General features: G+C 34.6%; 1 protein-coding gene across 17 annotated transcripts in view; it reads right to left on the reverse strand.

The window, feature by feature from the left end:
• Positions 1-18,099, reverse strand: part of LOC117170335 (furin-like protease 1) — a 1,188,597-nt gene that overhangs the window by 647,621 nt on the left and 522,877 nt on the right. For all 17 annotated transcript variants that reach the window (XR_004466767.1, XR_004466766.1, XM_033357070.1 and 14 more), the window contains one exon: positions 8,138-8,310. Coding sequence is in view for 15 of the 17 variants with exons in the window: in XM_033357070.1 (XP_033212961.1) it covers positions 8,138-8,310 (173 nt within the window). In the remaining 2 variants the exon portion in view is untranslated. The remainder of the gene's footprint in view (positions 1-8,137; positions 8,311-18,099) is intronic.

An 18,099-nucleotide genomic window follows, 5' to 3' on the forward strand; every position in this document is an offset into this window, starting at 1 on the left:
TTTACAAATATTTAAATAAATTCTTGTATCTAGTTCATTCTCTCTATTTCACGTGATAGCGCAAGTTATGAATTATTAGGAAACGAATGAGCGAGCGATCGAAAGCGAGAGTGCAAGCGAGAGGGAGAGAGGTCATGAGAAGGTAAACGCATCTTAGTCTGCTTAACTATTGCATTACCATTCCTTAGAACCTTTATGCTTCTAATCTAAGCGACTTCCGTTTCCTTCTTCTTGAACTTTTTTATACCTCCAATTTTCCTTTTTTCACATGGATTCTCTCATTCTCTCTCATTCTTTCCCCTAGCACAATCCTACTCATTCATCCATTCTTCACCTAATCCGTCCTTCCCTAGAATCTTAAACACATTCTCTTGCTAACTTCCTTTATCTTCCATTCCTCTCCTACATTCTTCCCATAAATTCTCCAATGTTTCCTCATCCCATTCACATATTCTATACTTTCTGTTCTCTTCTTTTTTCCAATACATCCCCTCCCTTACCTCGTTTTCGACGGGTGAGCGGAAGAACGTATTGCAGGTAAAGGATAGAAAGAAGATCCTGTGATTATAGCCTTAGTTTTAGCAAAGTTAAGAGTGAGACCACCACTAAATCGATAGTCACCTGCAAATTTTGAAGTAAGCTATTTAGAGTAGCAATAGGAGCGGCAAGGTAAAGCGTGAAGTCGTCAGTATATTTATAATAATTGCAGTGTCGAAGTTCGGTACCAAGTTTAGATGTGTAAAAATTAAATAGAGTGGATGCCAGCGTGGAATCATTGGGGAAACCTCTCTTAACTTTTCTACAATAGGAACACTCGCCTTTGCTGATTTGTACTCTTCCAGAACGAACATTCATATAAGGTTTAAACAATTTAACAGCCATATTTGACAGGTGAAGTGATTTGAGCCTGGTCAATAGCATATTATGTTTAACTGTATCAAACGCCTTATAAAAAACGAAAAGCACAACAACCATAAGTTTCCTTTTTATCAGTGGCCAGTTTCAAGTCAGAAGCTACTTTAAGTGAGGCTCTAAGTGTACTATGCTTGGTACGAAACCCGAATTGCATTGGGTCTATAAAATTGTTAGTTTTAATGTGTTATGTGAGTTGTTAATGAACAATGCGTTCAAAAGGTTTAGACAAGCCACAGAGATTTCTTGCGAAATGTCAAAAAATATTAATTTAGAATCATGGAAAGTAGATGGGACGAGGGACGGGGAAGTAGTGCTGTTTACAAGAAGTGTGGATTTTGTGATGAAAGATGTTAACATTTATGCGAGGGAGGAATTTTTATAGGGAGCCAAGTGTTTTGGAGGAATTGGTCCAAGTCGTCTTAAGAGATGGCAGATGTTTTCATTTTCTTTTCTCTTTTTGATAGGTCTTCGGTATCAACAGTAATCTAAGGAGTCGACTCCTTTTTGATCTAAAGGTATGTAGAGGCATAAATTTGTCAAAGGATTAAGATAGACATTTTGTTAAAAGAATAACCTTTATATTTATATCCTTTTTAATGAAAAATCTGTTCCAGACATTAATAGAGAGGTGCTCAAGGAATTCGTTTTCATTTATTTTGGTGAGATTGCGTAAAGATAGAGGAGATATACTCAAGGAGGGATTAAAGGAGAACTGGTATTGAATGCTGACAAGGTCTTGGTCTGAGAGGACTGAGATTGAGTATTGAGTAGAAGAAATCACCTTGTCTAGATCATCAACAATCATCAAGTCAAACCATGTACTAGAATGATCAGGGTGGTGGGTGGTGGTATTATAGGGAATTATAAGTACAATATTATTATAATTTGGTATAAGGTAAAAAATGTAATTCTGAAGTTTCCCACAATAGGAGGCATCAGGAGATTTGTAAATCACACACACACACACACACCAACATGCTGTTATGAGACAAAGATACCTTGATAAAAAGGTACTCAGCAATAGGGTAATTTACAAAATGACTCACTCCCATCTGTATACCCCTTAAGCTGTCATGTATATAGAGACATACTCCACCCCCTCTCCTCTCATCTCTATCTCTGCGGAAAATTGTATAATGATCAAGTACTATGAGGCTCAATGGAATGTAAGACGTAAACCAGGTCTTGAACATGGCTATGGTGATATAGGTACAGAACATAAAATGATGTTTAAATTCGTAATAATGGGCGGTAAAAACTACACGTTAACGTGACAAATATTTAAGTTTTCTATTTTTACAGTGATAAGTAAAGTTCAAGTATAGTTAAATGAAGAAATTTCTGTAATATGGTAACCAACAAAATACAGTTCACATAATTACATTTGGAAACAGGGAACAAGGCACATAAAACATACAAATGAGAAAAGCAATAAGCAATATAAAGTCAAAATGAGAAATATTATTTAAGACGTTCATTGAAAATGTAAAATGGTAAGTTTTAAGTTGCAAGTTACCTGAGAGAATGCTAGCTCATAAGAAAGGATAGTCGAAATAGAAATATCATGCTAAATAATTAACAGGGTCAAGTTTATGTAAGTATATACAAATAAAGGGGAGTAGAATCCAATATTTGCTGAATTAACATTGAAGATATACATTTAAAGCATCATAAACGGTACTGCCGCATGAAAATTTAATTCTACCTTAGAAATAAAAATCTAAAAAATATAACAAGAGACATTCTTAGTATCATTAATAGAATCTGATACTGCGGATACAATAATAGACCTTTTAGTCAAGAAACAAAGCACAATATAGTGAAGATTATTTTGACTTAACAGATGTTCTTGAAGAACATAATCAATACCAACAGCATAGTTAATCCCTCGATGGTCTGCGATAAAACATTTTTCCGCGGGCAATCCACAAAACTTGATTATTTTTTCTCTTATGAGACTCAGGGCAGTGACATAGATTTCACACTTCAAACATGAGCAGAAAGTCGACACGTCCGCTCCGATCAATATTCCTGTCGAAAACATATCTACGAGAAAAGCAAAATTGTTCTTATGTATCGAAAATATCCATTCTAAATACAATATTGTAGGTGAAACTTTTGTCGAACATGGCGAATAACACCAAGATTTCTTGTTTTTGACTGATGATTATTTTAAAAAACGAAATGACAAGTCAAAATTTACAAAGACGACTGACTCTTTACAAAATAAAGTCGGGTGACCTATGAATATAAAATTAATAAAGTCGTATAACATAAACAAAATTAATAAATAATAGTTTAACATGTTAGTTTTGTTTGTCTACTTGATCATAATCAATATTATTAGAATATTGATCAATTTCTTAAGATTGCGAAAAAAGCGCTCTCTAGCTCCGCTGGGATATAAGCCCAGGCGCTTATTTGCAGGTTGCCATACATCCTGATAATATTTTTGTATATTTTGAAACCCTTTTATATCTAAAACAATGTAAGAGTCATAACGAAGCTTTTTAACAATTTCGTATCGCCCTTTAAACTATGGAATAAGTTTATTTTGATACGCTAGGGGTTCTATCGAAATTCCTTAACATGACATAGCCTCCGACATCATATGAATGTGGATATTTTCGTTTCTTTTCATGGTACTCTTTATTATGAATCTGGAATTTTTAAGTTTTATTAGCCTTAACTAGTCTTAATGTTTATAAATCGCCTCGCTGATTTACACCGAATAGAAGGCGATTTGGTGTGTCTCCAGTAGTACTTGGTCGACTTGTCCATTTACGTGCGGAGATACAGTCGCTACAAGGATAAGTTTGATATGCATTACTCTTCCAAATTCATTAAATTCGCTTGAATTAAAAGCGTTTCCTCGATAATTTATTAAAATATTAGGACTACTTTAATTTCTAAAATATTTTAATAGGTAATCAATTGCTTCTTGACTAGAAGTATTTTTCGTAGCGTACAGTTTTACAGACTTCGTGAATCCGTCTGTAATTAAAAATACATGATTCTTCGAAGCTTTTACTTTATTTATTGGCCCAAAATGCTTCATGTGGATAGCCGTGAACGGAGTGTGAATGGCTATCTTGTTGCACTTCGAGTATACGTTTAATTCATGGATTCACATCTTTTTTGTCTAGTGCAATCTTTAAAGAATTACAGTGCGCTACTATTTTGAATTTAATTCCCTGAAAATAAATACAAAAACGAAATAATGTGTAAATAATAGCAAGCATCTGTAATTCGAAACTGTGATATTGGCTCTCAGTTTCAGTAGTTCCTTTTGAATAAAAGAAAACCGGATAAAATTTGTGATACATTTTTTGTTGCAATAAGGCTGCTCTAAACCTTATTGAGCTGAAATCGCAGTGTAATTTCGTACGATCTCGAGGACTATTAATCGTTAATAGTGGTTATTTCATTAATTTATTTACCAATGTCTGAAATGCATTAGTTTCCAAGTCACCGAACTGAAACTAGAGGTTTTTCTACAAGATATTATACAAAGGCTGCAATGTTCTTGGGATCGGGAATCTTTCTGTAGCCTCTAAACCCCTGTTAAAAGGTCATATACCTTCCTCATAAAATATCATAACATAACTAGAACATTGAATACTTATCTTAGAACCATTAAATGATCTTCAAGAGTCTGGGTCGCCACCATAATGACATCCAGATATACTACAACATTTCCGGATTCAATTAAATCTGCAAAATATTTATTAAAAACTCTGAAATGTAGGAGAGGTAGTTTTTAAACCACAAGGCAATTTTAGATATTCGATTTGCCCCAAAGATGTAACAAATTATGTATATTTCATAGAATTTGGAGAAATATGAATGGAGTGAAACGTATCTTTTAAGTCAAGCCAACGGAAATACTTTTTGCCTTGCAATGCAAGAAGCTGATCTTCTATCATTGAAAGAGGATAGTTATCAAGTAATGTGACTTTATTTAAGGTGGTGTAGTCTACACAGATACGCAACTCACCATTTCTCTTTGTAACTAACACAATAGGTGATGCGTATTCAGGTTTCCAAGAATTTATAACATTCCTTGCCTTTAAATTATCAAGAATTTTGTGTAATTTCCCTTTTTACCATATGAAATTCATCTAGGCGCTTAATGAAACTTTTTATTTTTAGACACATTTAATTTTAATTCAGCTTTCAGCCCCTGAACATCTGGTCACTCAGACTCCAAGTATTTCCGCTTTAATTGTTCCGACATTTTTTTCGTAATCTATGCAGAAACTGTGGATTAATAATTAAATCGTCTATTGCACATCTCTTAACTAGAGAAATATCTACAGTCATTATTTCTATAAATTTTCTTAGATTTCTTTTGCTTTTGCTACTTTTATACTGAATCGTCTACATGAATCTTGACCTAGAACTCAAGAAGATTTTATTGTATTATCGGGCACAACAAGTAATAATAAATTTCTTTCACAACTGCATTAAGAGTAATTTTGACGTTAATTTTGCCTTTAACAATTAAATCAGAATGATTAATTCTGGCATACTAATTCGAATCAAAGTTCCAAGCTACTAGTTGACTATTAACGTACCTGGATTTTTCAAAACTTACAGCGCTACCCCTATCCAACATAGGTCTAAATAAACTGTATTTTTGCTGCTAACAATACAAATAACAACATTTTTTAAGGAAGCATCTTCTAAATGAATTGCCTGATGTACACTGTAGATCGAAGTTTTTTTCTTTTGACAGTCTTTGGGGATATGTCATTCTTCATTACAGGTATGACAGGTACTTTTTTTGGTTGATGACATTACCTCGATGTATGCCCTGGTTTAAGATAGTTGTAGCATTTCAGGAATCTCCTCTGTCCTACGTTCTTCAGTTGATCTGTTGAAGAGATGTTGGAAGACTCATCTGATTTTGAGGCACTTGTTACATACATTTTATATGACTGATTCTAGCGAGATTTTTTTTAAACTACCAAAAGCCATTTGCTTTTAATTTAGAACTGAGCAGAATTTTAGTAAGATTATCATTAAGTTCGTATGTAGCAGATAAGAATAAAAATGGTTTTTTCCATTCACAAAAGTTGCGGTCAGTACCAGAAAATATACTCAGTATGTCACCAGTTGCTTTGATATTCGCATATTGACGCAAATGTGACATACTTATTTGAGAAGAAATATTTTGGTGGATTTAATTCTCGCGACGCATAAGCTGAAATTTTCTCGTTACCAAGTCTCTTTCTCTTCTCATTAAGTCCATTTTTCGTTGCATTTGGTTAAAATTTCTTGCTTCTCAAGTTTCTTCTACGTAATTTGTTGTTTTACATAAATTTGAGGTGGTTTGCTTTATTCTATGAATGTCTACTTCCGTTGAAATAACCTAAATATCTGAATTGTCTTCCATCCAAATTCCTGATGGGGCATTCTCCTGTAGTCATTCTCCTTCTTAAAATATCATTCATCTGTGAAACTGTAAAATCTTGAGGATTCTTCATTTTTTATTATTAATATAAAAAATTATACAACCTAGGTACGCAGAAAACCAGGAACAGTCATATCCTGCACAGCAATTCTGTAATGTTTCACACAACAAATCTGTAATTTGGCACACAACAATTGTACAATTTTTCACACAGCAAATTCACAATTTTGCACACAGCAGTAACACACATTGCGACTGCAGCTTATACACACAGAAAAAACCGGAAACGTCGCACATAGCTACCTGGAGATGATGTACACAGCATTCCAGATACGTCTATCGAGAGTCGTCATAACATTGTCCACAGATTTATCCACACAATAATCTCGTTCTTCAGCACAAATAGAAACGCAGTACTTCCTCTCGATAAAAAAAATTACTTCAAAACGAATATGATTCAAGGATTTTTAATATAATTTAGAAAATTCAAGCCCTTATCCCACTTCTGAAAAAATGTTGGGGCTTCTCTTGTGGATCAAGACGAATAAATCTAAGAATTCTCCTTTTTGCTTAACGTTTATCTTGAAAAACTAAGGGACAAGTCAAAATTTACAAATGCGACTGACTCATAACAAATTAAAGTCGAGTAAACTAGCTGCTCACCTGTCAAGTAGGTCTCGATAGAATTATAGTACGTATATTACAAATATAATTCTACAATATTTATCAATACGTGTATATTTTGCAGCGAGAATCTCAACATAACAAGTATTTTACACGTAATTGTCCATGTCGTCATTAAATTTCGTGAGATTTAAACTCATCCTTCGCCATAGAACCACTCCAAACGAATAAAGTATTTTCGCCAGATCAAGTAGTTCCCGCGTGTACTGTTCGACGATCATGACAGCCATCTGTAGTTGTAATACATATTTAGCATAGATCTTAAAGTTATTCAAGTGAAATACGTAAGAGAGACTCATGAAAAGCGAAAAGTACAAAAGATAGTGTCAATAAAGTAATTCAAAAGAAAAGAGAGCCGTGCTGTCACCCGGAAAAACTTCCCTTTGAAAGGTAAAGCTTTTCGTATAAGCTTGGAGCATTCCAAATGAGATTGTGAACCACGTATTTCAGAAGGACATCAGCCTCTATATACAACTCACTAAATACATTTCAAAATACCTTAAAGCTATATTAAAGATAAACGATAAGTTTACATACGGTAGGCTTAATCTATAAATGTCCGAAAGATCTTGCTTAAGATCGGTACTAGGAATAGCGTCTGGCGGCATCGGGATGGCACTCAAAGACTGCATATGGAGATAGCATCAGGAATCCTGGAATGGAATCCAGGGTTTCCGACAGACAAAAGCAATGCCAGTCTGTATGTATAAAATGGGGTATCCAGTGAACTCCTTAAAGTTACCCAATAAAGCCTTAAGGATAATATTTTTGTTCCTAGCAGAGCACAGCCTTTTGCACTAGTACAAGCATAACATGAGATTAAATCCAAATGAAAAAATATATTCTACTTAAAATTCATTTCGGTTTATCTTTGTTTTAAAGATTGTTTGAAATTGAATTCTTGTATTAACCATTAAACTGCCGAACATATGCGGCGCTAGTTTTGTATATATAATATTCATTATAACTATATTTGTACTATATAGTATTCCATACTTTGATCCCTTACTGGTGCTAAAACTCAATTTAAAATTAAAGTGTACATGCCATTTGTTACAACAATAATAAGGAAAGAAGCAAATAAAACACGGAATCGAGCAAATTATTTTATAAAAGCCATACCTTAGTTACTCCTTCGATAAAAGCTCTTGTGGCTAATTCGCCTGGTCCATCAACGGTTTTTCCGTCATCATCCGGGCCCCAAGATGCACTGTAAATATCAATGTGCTGTGGATTTAGGCTCAAAGATCGGGCTTCAACAGCATCAGTAACATCTCCATCGAGCATACGAACTCCTGAAATAACAAGGAACAGAGCTAAGATACATGCTTTCATGGTAAAAAGGTTCTTTGTAGTGCATTCAGATCGAATAAATATTTTTCCAAAATTACGTTTATAATATTTTAAATGCGTCAATGCGTAAATTCAACAATATATTGAAAAATATGCTGAAATTATAGAGAACTTCAATCAAGCTGAGAATTCAGTAATACGGTAGACTCCGATCATTTTTTATAAATTTTATCATTACTTTTCAGCCCTCTAATAATTGGAATAGTTAAAACTTTTATAAAATTAAAATACAAGAAATATATGTAAATAATCTCTTAATATAAATTATGGACATTTCGATGAAAATCAGTGACTTATTTCTCGCCATATAATTTAGGAAAAAATCACAATAAATATATAAACAATAGTTCAGTCTCAACCCACTAATGTTTAAAGGGTTACATTGGTTTCGAAATTTCAAAAAATCAATTTTTTTCGATTTTTCATCTGACAGTACAACATATCCAGATTAGTTTTCTAAAATTTTAAGTCAATCAGAATGACACGCTCGGAGATAAAGCTTTTGGAAATTTGTGTTAATAGATTCAGCTGGCGGAGAGTATCGCAAGTATATCGAGGCACCTTCTTACCTATTGTTTGTCTGTATTTCTCGCTTAATTCTCTCGCTTTCTAAAGGTCACTCTTTTTAACTGTAACCAGACTGGTTACAGTTAACGCGCCTTTCCTTCAATGCTCTGTTTTTAAATCGATGGACACGATTTCTGAAAAAACTATTGCACCGATTTTATTGAAATTTGGAAAACTTATTCTAAATAAGATTGACGAAAGATTGAATTAAGTTTTTTTTCTTGAATCACAACTTGTTTTACAAGGAAATACGTTTTTTTGATTTTGAATAAAGCTATCTTGAGTTATCCTAATTTTTTCTAAAGAAAAGATTAAGAAGCCAAACTTTTCAGATCGGGATGTAGGTCTAAGGTTTAATTTCTTTGTTTTAAATTTAAAAAAAAGATTTTATGGACAAAGAATCGATTAAAATGGTTGAAGATATCAAAACATTACATTCGGAAAAATGAAAATTCACTTCCATAATATTTAACTCATTATTTATTCACAAATCAACTGTGGGGAAGTCACAAAACAAAGGCTAGGGTGAAGGAGTTAGATACCGAGATATTAGGTTGGAATCAGTGAAAATGCGTATTTGTATTTTACGTTAAGTATATTTTAACTTACAGGAAGTTCGGGGTGCGGCAAACCCCCAGCGATGGTAAATCTTGCTTGATTTTGGGGATCCGCGTAGCATGAAGCGTCTCCCCACTCCCTACTCTAGCCCGCAGGGCTGTATAATGTCTTGATCTTATAACTATGTTATAAACTCCCCCCACCTCTCGCATGGGGATGGTTTATTCCTTTAATAGGATGTGCTCGCATTGTTGTAACTCTTCTTCAAAGCTCAACCAGATCTCATCTTCTGTCCATTCCAATTCTATGTGTGTGTCATCTGTACCCTGGTTACCCGTTTCAATTTGTTTTTCTTTGGTTCCAGGGCTTGATTTTCTGTTCTCCCCTTGATGTGGTACTTGTTCTTCCTGGTCAAACTTCAACTCAAGAATATTTTTGAATTGTGAATTGATCTCGATCCAACCTCCTTTTACGTATTTCGTTTTGGTTGTGTCCTGAATCGTATGGTAATTTTTGGTCCGGTCGAATGTTCATTACAATATGTATCGTGGGACATGCATAGTGTTGTTGGTACCATCTTTCTGCAGTATCTACACTCCGACATTTCGATGTCCTTCATCTTTTTCTTTTCCTGTAACAAATAAAATTTCCTACCTCTAACAAAAAAATACAAAAAAATAAAATAAGATACTACTAGTCTCAAGTCTTTCCTTTTCATTTCTGTTCCATTTCTTAGTTCAAGCTGTTTTTTATTTTACTATGTAATGTCTGTAATTTAAACTATTTATTATTGACTATTCTCTTTTCTAAAGGTGATATCTATGATGCGTTATTATCTGTAGATTATGTCTTTAATAATCCTTGAATCGCTTGTTATTTCTTCTTCTCGTTCCACTCTTCTTCTGCCATTCTGGCCTCTTTGATTTTTCTTGTTGAAAATTAACTTATTTCTAAACTCTATTTTTATTTCTAATCAGAAATCTGTCTTGGCCTCTTATAGCCGTATTTATTTCAATCTTTAAATTTTCATTGTATCTCTACTCTCTTTACTTCAATAATTTGTAATATGATTCAACTAAAAAATAAATAATAACTAAAAAAATATTATAGTTAAATTCAAAAAATATATGAAGCTGTACTGTAGGTATGGGGTTTTAAATAATTTTTTTCTGTTGTGTCTGTATTTTAAGTAAAGTAACTAATTTCATTTATTCATGTTTTTTCCTTTGAATATTTATAATTAAAGGCATTGTGCCAAGAATTTTAAAATATCTTTTTTAATCTCTGTCTTTCTTGATTTATTTCTAATAAATTCTTTTATTCTGGTCTTTGCTTCTTCCGGCGGCAGTTTAGATGTCTCTTCTAATTCCCTTTGTTCCTTTTGTACTTTTATTTTCTCTTGTCTTTCTTCGGCTTCCCTTATTAATTTTTTTTCTCTATCCCAGTCTCTCAATTATGCTCTGTCAGTTCTCCATTCTTCATCTATTTCTTTTCCTTCTTTCTCCTTCTGTTGCTTTAGAAACATTTTAATAACCATATCTTCTTTTTCTGCGGATAATTTTAATTGTTTATCCTTTTCTTCTGTTTCTTATATCTTCCTTTCCTTATTTCCTTCATCGTCGGCAAATTATAAAAAATTCCTTTCTCTTCTTTCAATTTTTTAATCCTGGGATCCCCTGTTCTTGATCCGTACTCATCGTACATTTCGACTCTTTCTTCTAATAACTTTCTATCTCTGATCTTTTTAATTTCTTTTTGCATTGCCCTTTCAATTTCCCCTTTTCTTCTTCTTTTTTCTTCTTCTCGCCTCACCAGTTTTTCCTCCGGAGTTCCGTTGATTGGCGATTGTTTAATTTTAACTGATTTAACACATAAATGTGTTAGAGACTCTTTCGCCGAAAAATTGTTTTTGCAGTGAGCCCACTTTAACAGCAGTCATTTGTTAACTTCCTGTAAATAAATGTTTTTTTATATTTTTCCGGTTCTTATCAATTCATGTGTTTGTATTATATTTGTATTGTTTCACTACTGTGATCTTTAAATTATTTACATACATGCCACATCTAACACATCAAATTTATTTTTTACATATATATTTTTTAACGTCTTTAATATTCCAATTACCTAAAGATTTCCCTTTTTTATTCTTTATTTCATAAATTGTCGGTGATATTTTTGCTTTTTCGATTTCGGTTTTGGTTTCTAAATCTTCATTCAATGTCTGTATTGGATCGAGTTCCCTACCTAAATTTAGAAATGCTGGAGTGAAACCTTTCGAAGAATGTTTACTCGTATTTAATACAAATTGTAAATCATCTAAATTTTCATCCCATAATTTGCGAATTCTTTGAAGATATGCTTTCATTGCCGTTTTGATTGATCTATTACATCTTTCTGTTGGATTTGCTTGTTCGCGATTTTCAGGAGTTTTTGATTGTTTTATACCAAATGTTTTTGTTAAGTTTACTATTGATTTATTTATGTATTCTTTACCGCTGTCCGTAAATAAAATTCTAGGTGTTCCCCATTTGGAAATTATGCGCTAGTAAAATTCTTTTTCAATCGTTGATGCTAATTTATTTTTAACTGGTATTATCTCTACGCATTTAGTAAACATGTCGACAAAGACTAGAATATATTGATTTCTCGACTTTGTCATTGGTAAAGGACCCATCATATCTGCTGCTACTACTTCCACGGTTCCTCAATTATTCTTTTTCTCATTGAACCTACTTGATTATTTACTTTTGCTTGTATTCTTTGACAAATGTCACATTCTTTTACATATTTTAATATTCCGGAGTACATTCCTGGTCAAAAATAATTTTCAGAAATTTTCGAGTAAGTTTTTTCCATACCTAAATGACCTGCTTGTTTATTATCGTGATTGCCAATCAAAACTTGTTTTCTTAATTCTTTTGGTATCGTTAATTTCCACGGGTTGTTGTTGTCTATACTTAAGCTTGATTTTAAAGGGTCGGGTCTATAAAAATTCAATTTATTATCGTGTATTCTCTAATTTTTATTTTCTTCTGGCTTGTTTTTAACATGGATCATTTTAGTTTTGTACCAACTGTCCACTATTTCTTGATAATCTTTTTCTTCGATTCCTTTTACACTGGCTAAAATCTTTGAAACTTATATTTCGTTTTCACTTGACCTTGATAATGCATCTGGAATATGGTTTAAACTTCCTTTTCTGTACATAATTTCGTAATCGTACTCTAATAATTCTAAAGCCCATCGGGCTAGTCTACCTGTTGGATTTTTTAGGTTATGGAGCCAATTCAAAGCAATGTGATCTGTAATAACTTTAAAAGAATAACCCTCTAAATACGGTCTAAATTTTCTTATTGCCCAGGCAATATTTTCGCGTTCATGTTTTGTGTTAATACGGCTCCTAAACAAGTATAACTAGCATCGGTTTCAAGTTGGAATGGACTTCCAAAATCAGGGGAGGCTAAAATTGCTGCTATTGTCAGTAAGTGTTTAATAGTCGTGAATGCCTGTTCCTGTTATCAGTCCACTCCCACTTTACATCCCTTTTTAATAACTTTTGTAATGGCTCCATAATTTCTGCAAATTTGGGGATACATTTCCTATACCATGAAGCCATTCCTATTAATCTCGGAATTTTTTAAGCCGTTTTTGGCCTTGGAAAATTGAAAACAGGTTCGATTTTTTCTTCATCTACCTGTAACCCTTTTTCGTTTACTTTGAAACCTAAATATTTTACTTCCGAACATCCAAATTCGCATTTATCCAAACCTATTTTTGAACCTGCATTTTTAATTTTATCTGATACAATGTTTACGCATTTTAAATGTTCTTTAACATTTTTTGAGACTATAATTATATGATCAAGATAACAGAATACATGCGGCTTTAGTTCTGGCGTTATTATTTTGTCCATAAAGTGCTAAAATGTAGCAGGAGCATTTGTTAATCCAAATGGCATCCTCTTAAACTGATACATTCCTTTGCCCGGAACAATAATAGCAGTTATCGGTGTAGATTCCTCGTCTGCTTAATGGGTTCGTGACCTTGCACATCTATTTTATGGCTAGTTAGATGTGTCAGTTTTAATTTTGTTCCTTAATTCGTAATTTTTCGTTTAATTAAATTTTCTAATTGCACTTGATGTGCTTCATTCAATGCTACTATACCTTCAGAAATTTCCTCGCAGCATTCTAAATTTTTCTTTCTTTCTATTTTTATGCGTGCAATATTATTATTTATTGGCGCATTATTTCTAAAATTATACAGGCTAACCTTTGATCCAAACTTTAATTTATTTTCCTCACTCTTTCTATTCTTACTCTCTTTCTTATTTTCTTCCGTTATCGGCTCCTGCATCTTAATTAATTTCGATTTTATCGCATACTTAATATTTTGCAATCCTGGTACCACCAAATCTTTTTTTCATAATCCATTTTTAAACCCAATATTTTATCATAACTGTTCCTTTTATTCCTATAGATCTTAAGTTTGGTACCAGTCTGAATAATAAATATTTTTCCGTATGCCCTATTTTGATTGGAATTAAAACTTGTCCTGTAATTTTTAATTTTTGTCCGTTTGCGACCATCAACGTGTTATTTACTGGTTTTTTGATTTCGTAATCTAGTTCTTTTATAGTTTTTATAAATTTCACACATACGTATGAGTGTGTTGCACCGGTGTCAACTAACACTTCATATTTATGATTTTTAAAATCAACCATAAGGTGAAATCTTGTTTCGTCTCAGTTGTTATTGTCTGAATCTAAGTATTCTGGCGGTATTAAATTTTGTCGACTATTTTGCTCCTCCAATAGCGACCGAATGCATTTCCCTGATCTTTATTATACCAACAATCACGTTGAAAATGGCCTACTTTCCCGCAATTGTAACATGTAATTTGTTGTCGTAATATGTAGTTTGAATTTCGATTTTCTAATTTTGGATCCATGAAATCCTGTGCACTTGGATTCATTTCACCGTTTTTATTATCCCTGCTATTTTCATAATTTGAACTTTTTTTATTTTTATTCTGTCCTTTAATATCTTTTTTATCTTCTACTTTGTTATTGTTCTCTTCCGCGTTATATAAAAGCGCTGGTATTTGCGGATTATTTCTATTCTGTGGTGTTTGTGTGTTTCCTAACAGCTGATTAATTACGTTTCATAATTGACCAGCTGGGTTTTGATTTCTGGGATAAAAAACATTTCAGTGTTGAAATGTTGTCACAGGCTTATGCTGCCCAACATGTCGAAGGCATTTTTGGTTACAGTTGGATTTTTTATTTGATCATTTTTGGACGGAGCTGTCCCAGTATATATCATTAGTCACGGATGCATTTTTATAACACAATCAAGTGATCGGATGAGAGCAGTCTGCCCAGATATATTGGACAAAGCCTGGTTTTTACCCCATCATTGACGGACTGGGTTGCAGTCAAATACATGATGGGGGGACCTACAGCATAAGGTGGGTTCCGCACCACCAAAACCTCGGTAACGGTACATTGATAAAATTCCAGAGGTACCGGCTCAGGGATCGAACCCCGGACCTCTGAAATGAAGTCCGAGTGTCTAACCAACTGAGCCACCGAGGCTCCGGGATTATTATTATTGTGTGTTTTTATTAAAGTTTTACTCGGGTAATCCCGGTGATACATCATAGCCACGGACTGAGTCAAGTGACTGATGAGATTAGAATGTTATAACTTAATTCAAATAATTTAATACGACGGTTGAAACCTCCTGCGATGATGTTGTAGGTATACAATTACGAGCGGCCACGAGCTTTGGAGGTGACAACAGTCACCTCTGGATGCTTTCTTAGAGCTACCATCTGCCACTCCACGGGTTTTTATTCGCTCGCTTCCTGATGATCAAGAAAGTTTCTTACAATGCAATAGGTGTTTAATAAAACCGCCTTCTGAGCTGCTGCCAATACTCTACTGACTACTAAATGTTCAAGATGTTCAGTGCATCTTGCGTGCACATTGCCTGTAGACGAAATCACAATGGGATGAATGAATGCATGATTCACATTCCTCCATATTTTCTTTACTTCATGCCTTAACTCGCTATACTTGTGGATCTTGGTTGTATAGGTTGACTGCAAATTTCGGTTAAGCGGACAAGCAATGTTGATAATATAGACTCTTCCACCTTCTTTTTTTCTCGCATCACGATGTCAGGTCGATTGGCCCAGATTTAATGATCCGTTTTGATAGTAACATCCCAATATAAGATGTAATATTGGCTTTCTGAAACGGGCATTGGAATGTATCTATAAAAGGGTACCCATTCTTTTAAGAGTCCTAGGTTTAGGACAAGTTGTTGATGTATAATGCTCGCCACATCATTATGTCTGTGCGTATATTCCCTCTGAGCCATTACGCGACAGCTATCAATAATGTGCTCGATGGATTCGTTGGTATCTCCACATAATCGGCACCGGTCTACCACGTCTTGATGTAACACGTGTTTGCGATTATATGCTGGTGTTGACAATCTTGTCCTGTATTGCAATGACGAATCCTTCCGTCTCTGAATACAGAACACCCTTTCTTAGCCAAATATTAGATGCCTCACTATCCACTTCACTTTGATCTAACGTGTTGGTGTGGTCGCCATGGATGGCTTCCTGCCTCCATTGTATTTCTAATTCCTCTAGGGTTTCTGCCCTGATATTCAAGGCCCCATCTGAGGACAAATTTAAGGGCGTGTATTCCAGATCCGCTTGACAGATGATTCTGTAAAGCGCAACATTTCGTTTGCTGTTAAAATAGTCTCGTAACTGTATAACTTGTGACTCACACTGTTTTTTGACATCTACAACGCCCCTACCTCCTAAATGTCGTGGTAGAACTACCCTTTCAATCGCTGTATTTCTGTGGTGCATTCGGTGCTTCGTCATTTCTACGCGAACAATTCTGTTTAATTTTTCAAGGTCGGTGTTAGACCATTTTATGAGCCCGAAGGAGTACATGAGGACAGGGATGGCATATGTGTTGATTGCCCTGATTTTGTTTGCCGAGTTGAGAAAACTCTTCATAATTAATCTGAGTCTCGTAGCAAAGGCAGTCATTAGGCTTGTCTTAACTATCGTATGTCGAATGCCCTTAGATTCAAGAATACCCAGACATTCAAGAATCAATAATTTTTCAAGAATTAATCTGAGTCTCGTAGCAAAGGCAGTCATTAGGCTTGTCTTAACTATCGTATTTCGAATACCCTTAGAATCAAGAGTACCCAGATATTTATATTTATATGATTCGTCACTTGATGACCATCCTCATTAGCATGAATTCTGAACCCATGAGACATGCTGTTTGGTGTTTTGCTCAATGGATTCAATGCTAAACCATAGTGCGCTGAGGGAGTCTCCTTGAAATATACCCGTCGTAAAGCGTATTGATCCAGTTATCCTTGGTTGTCCATGATCAAAATACTTGATTCTTGTACCCCAGAGCCTCGTCGCATAGCTTAGAAGCGGAACGGAAGGAAACGCTTGCTTGTAGTCAATGTATGCCATGTGTAAGTTCCTTTGATGCTTACGAGCTTGAGTCATGGCAACAGCGTCTATAGTGACTAGATCTTTACAGCCTCGTGAGTTTTTACAAAATTCTTTTTATTCTTCTGTCAGAATGTCATTCTTGCCACAATGAGAATATACCTTATCTGTAATGATAGCTGTAAGATATTTATAAATTGTTGGAAGACAGGCTATCGGTCGAAAGTCAGATGGTTTTTGAGCGTCTGGTTTTTTTGGTATCATATGCATAGTACCTTGGAGCATAAAACCTGGCATCAAATCTGGATGCTCAATGATCTTCTGAAAACACCTTGCCAACGCAAGATGCACACTCGTCAGGTACTTGTACCAGAAGTTGTGCACCATGTCCGGACCTGAAGCTTTCCAATTACTTGCTCTCTTCAAGACAACGGAAACATCCAAAGCTGTGATGTTTGTCAGATGCATTTCTGGGCTATTGCTTGCCCTTGCTTCCTCCAGTTTGAACCCCGCAGTGTCCAAATTTCATCTGTTCATTTTTCCCCAAACGCCCGACCAGTAGTTAGTCATATCTTCCAATTGAGGGACTTCGGTGCCTTGGTGGTTATTTGGCTTTACTCTCAGTTCACGATAGAACCTTCTTTCATCTGTCTGAAAGTTTTGGTTTTGTTGCCTTCGTGCATTACTTTTCTTGTAGCGACGCAGTCTGGCAGTAAGAACATCAAGCCTCTGTCGCTGAGAGTCTAAAATTTCATCCAATATTGCTGGTGTTACTGTCTCGATGTGCCGAGGGTGGATGATTTTAGTAACATGTTTCATCAGCTTTCTGGTTCTCTTTACTTTTTTATATTGAGTTAATCGACCCAATTTGCACCTTACTTTGCTGACATCCATATCCAACCTGATCTTCCATGGTGGATCTCGATCCCTTGCTGGAACAAAAACTGCATTTCCAGGCCTAGGTTTTCGGCCCAAAATTCTAACGGTTGCTACAGCTACACAGTATATAAGAGTTTGCACCTCTAACGCATTTTGTGCTACGTTCAAATACGTAGGTAAAACCTTACTGTCGAGATGTGCTATTAGTGTACGCAGATGAT

Source organism: Belonocnema kinseyi, chromosome 3 (assembly GCF_010883055.1).
Source record: "Belonocnema kinseyi isolate 2016_QV_RU_SX_M_011 chromosome 3, B_treatae_v1, whole genome shotgun sequence".
Taxonomy (NCBI): domain Eukaryota; kingdom Metazoa; phylum Arthropoda; class Insecta; order Hymenoptera; family Cynipidae; genus Belonocnema; species Belonocnema kinseyi.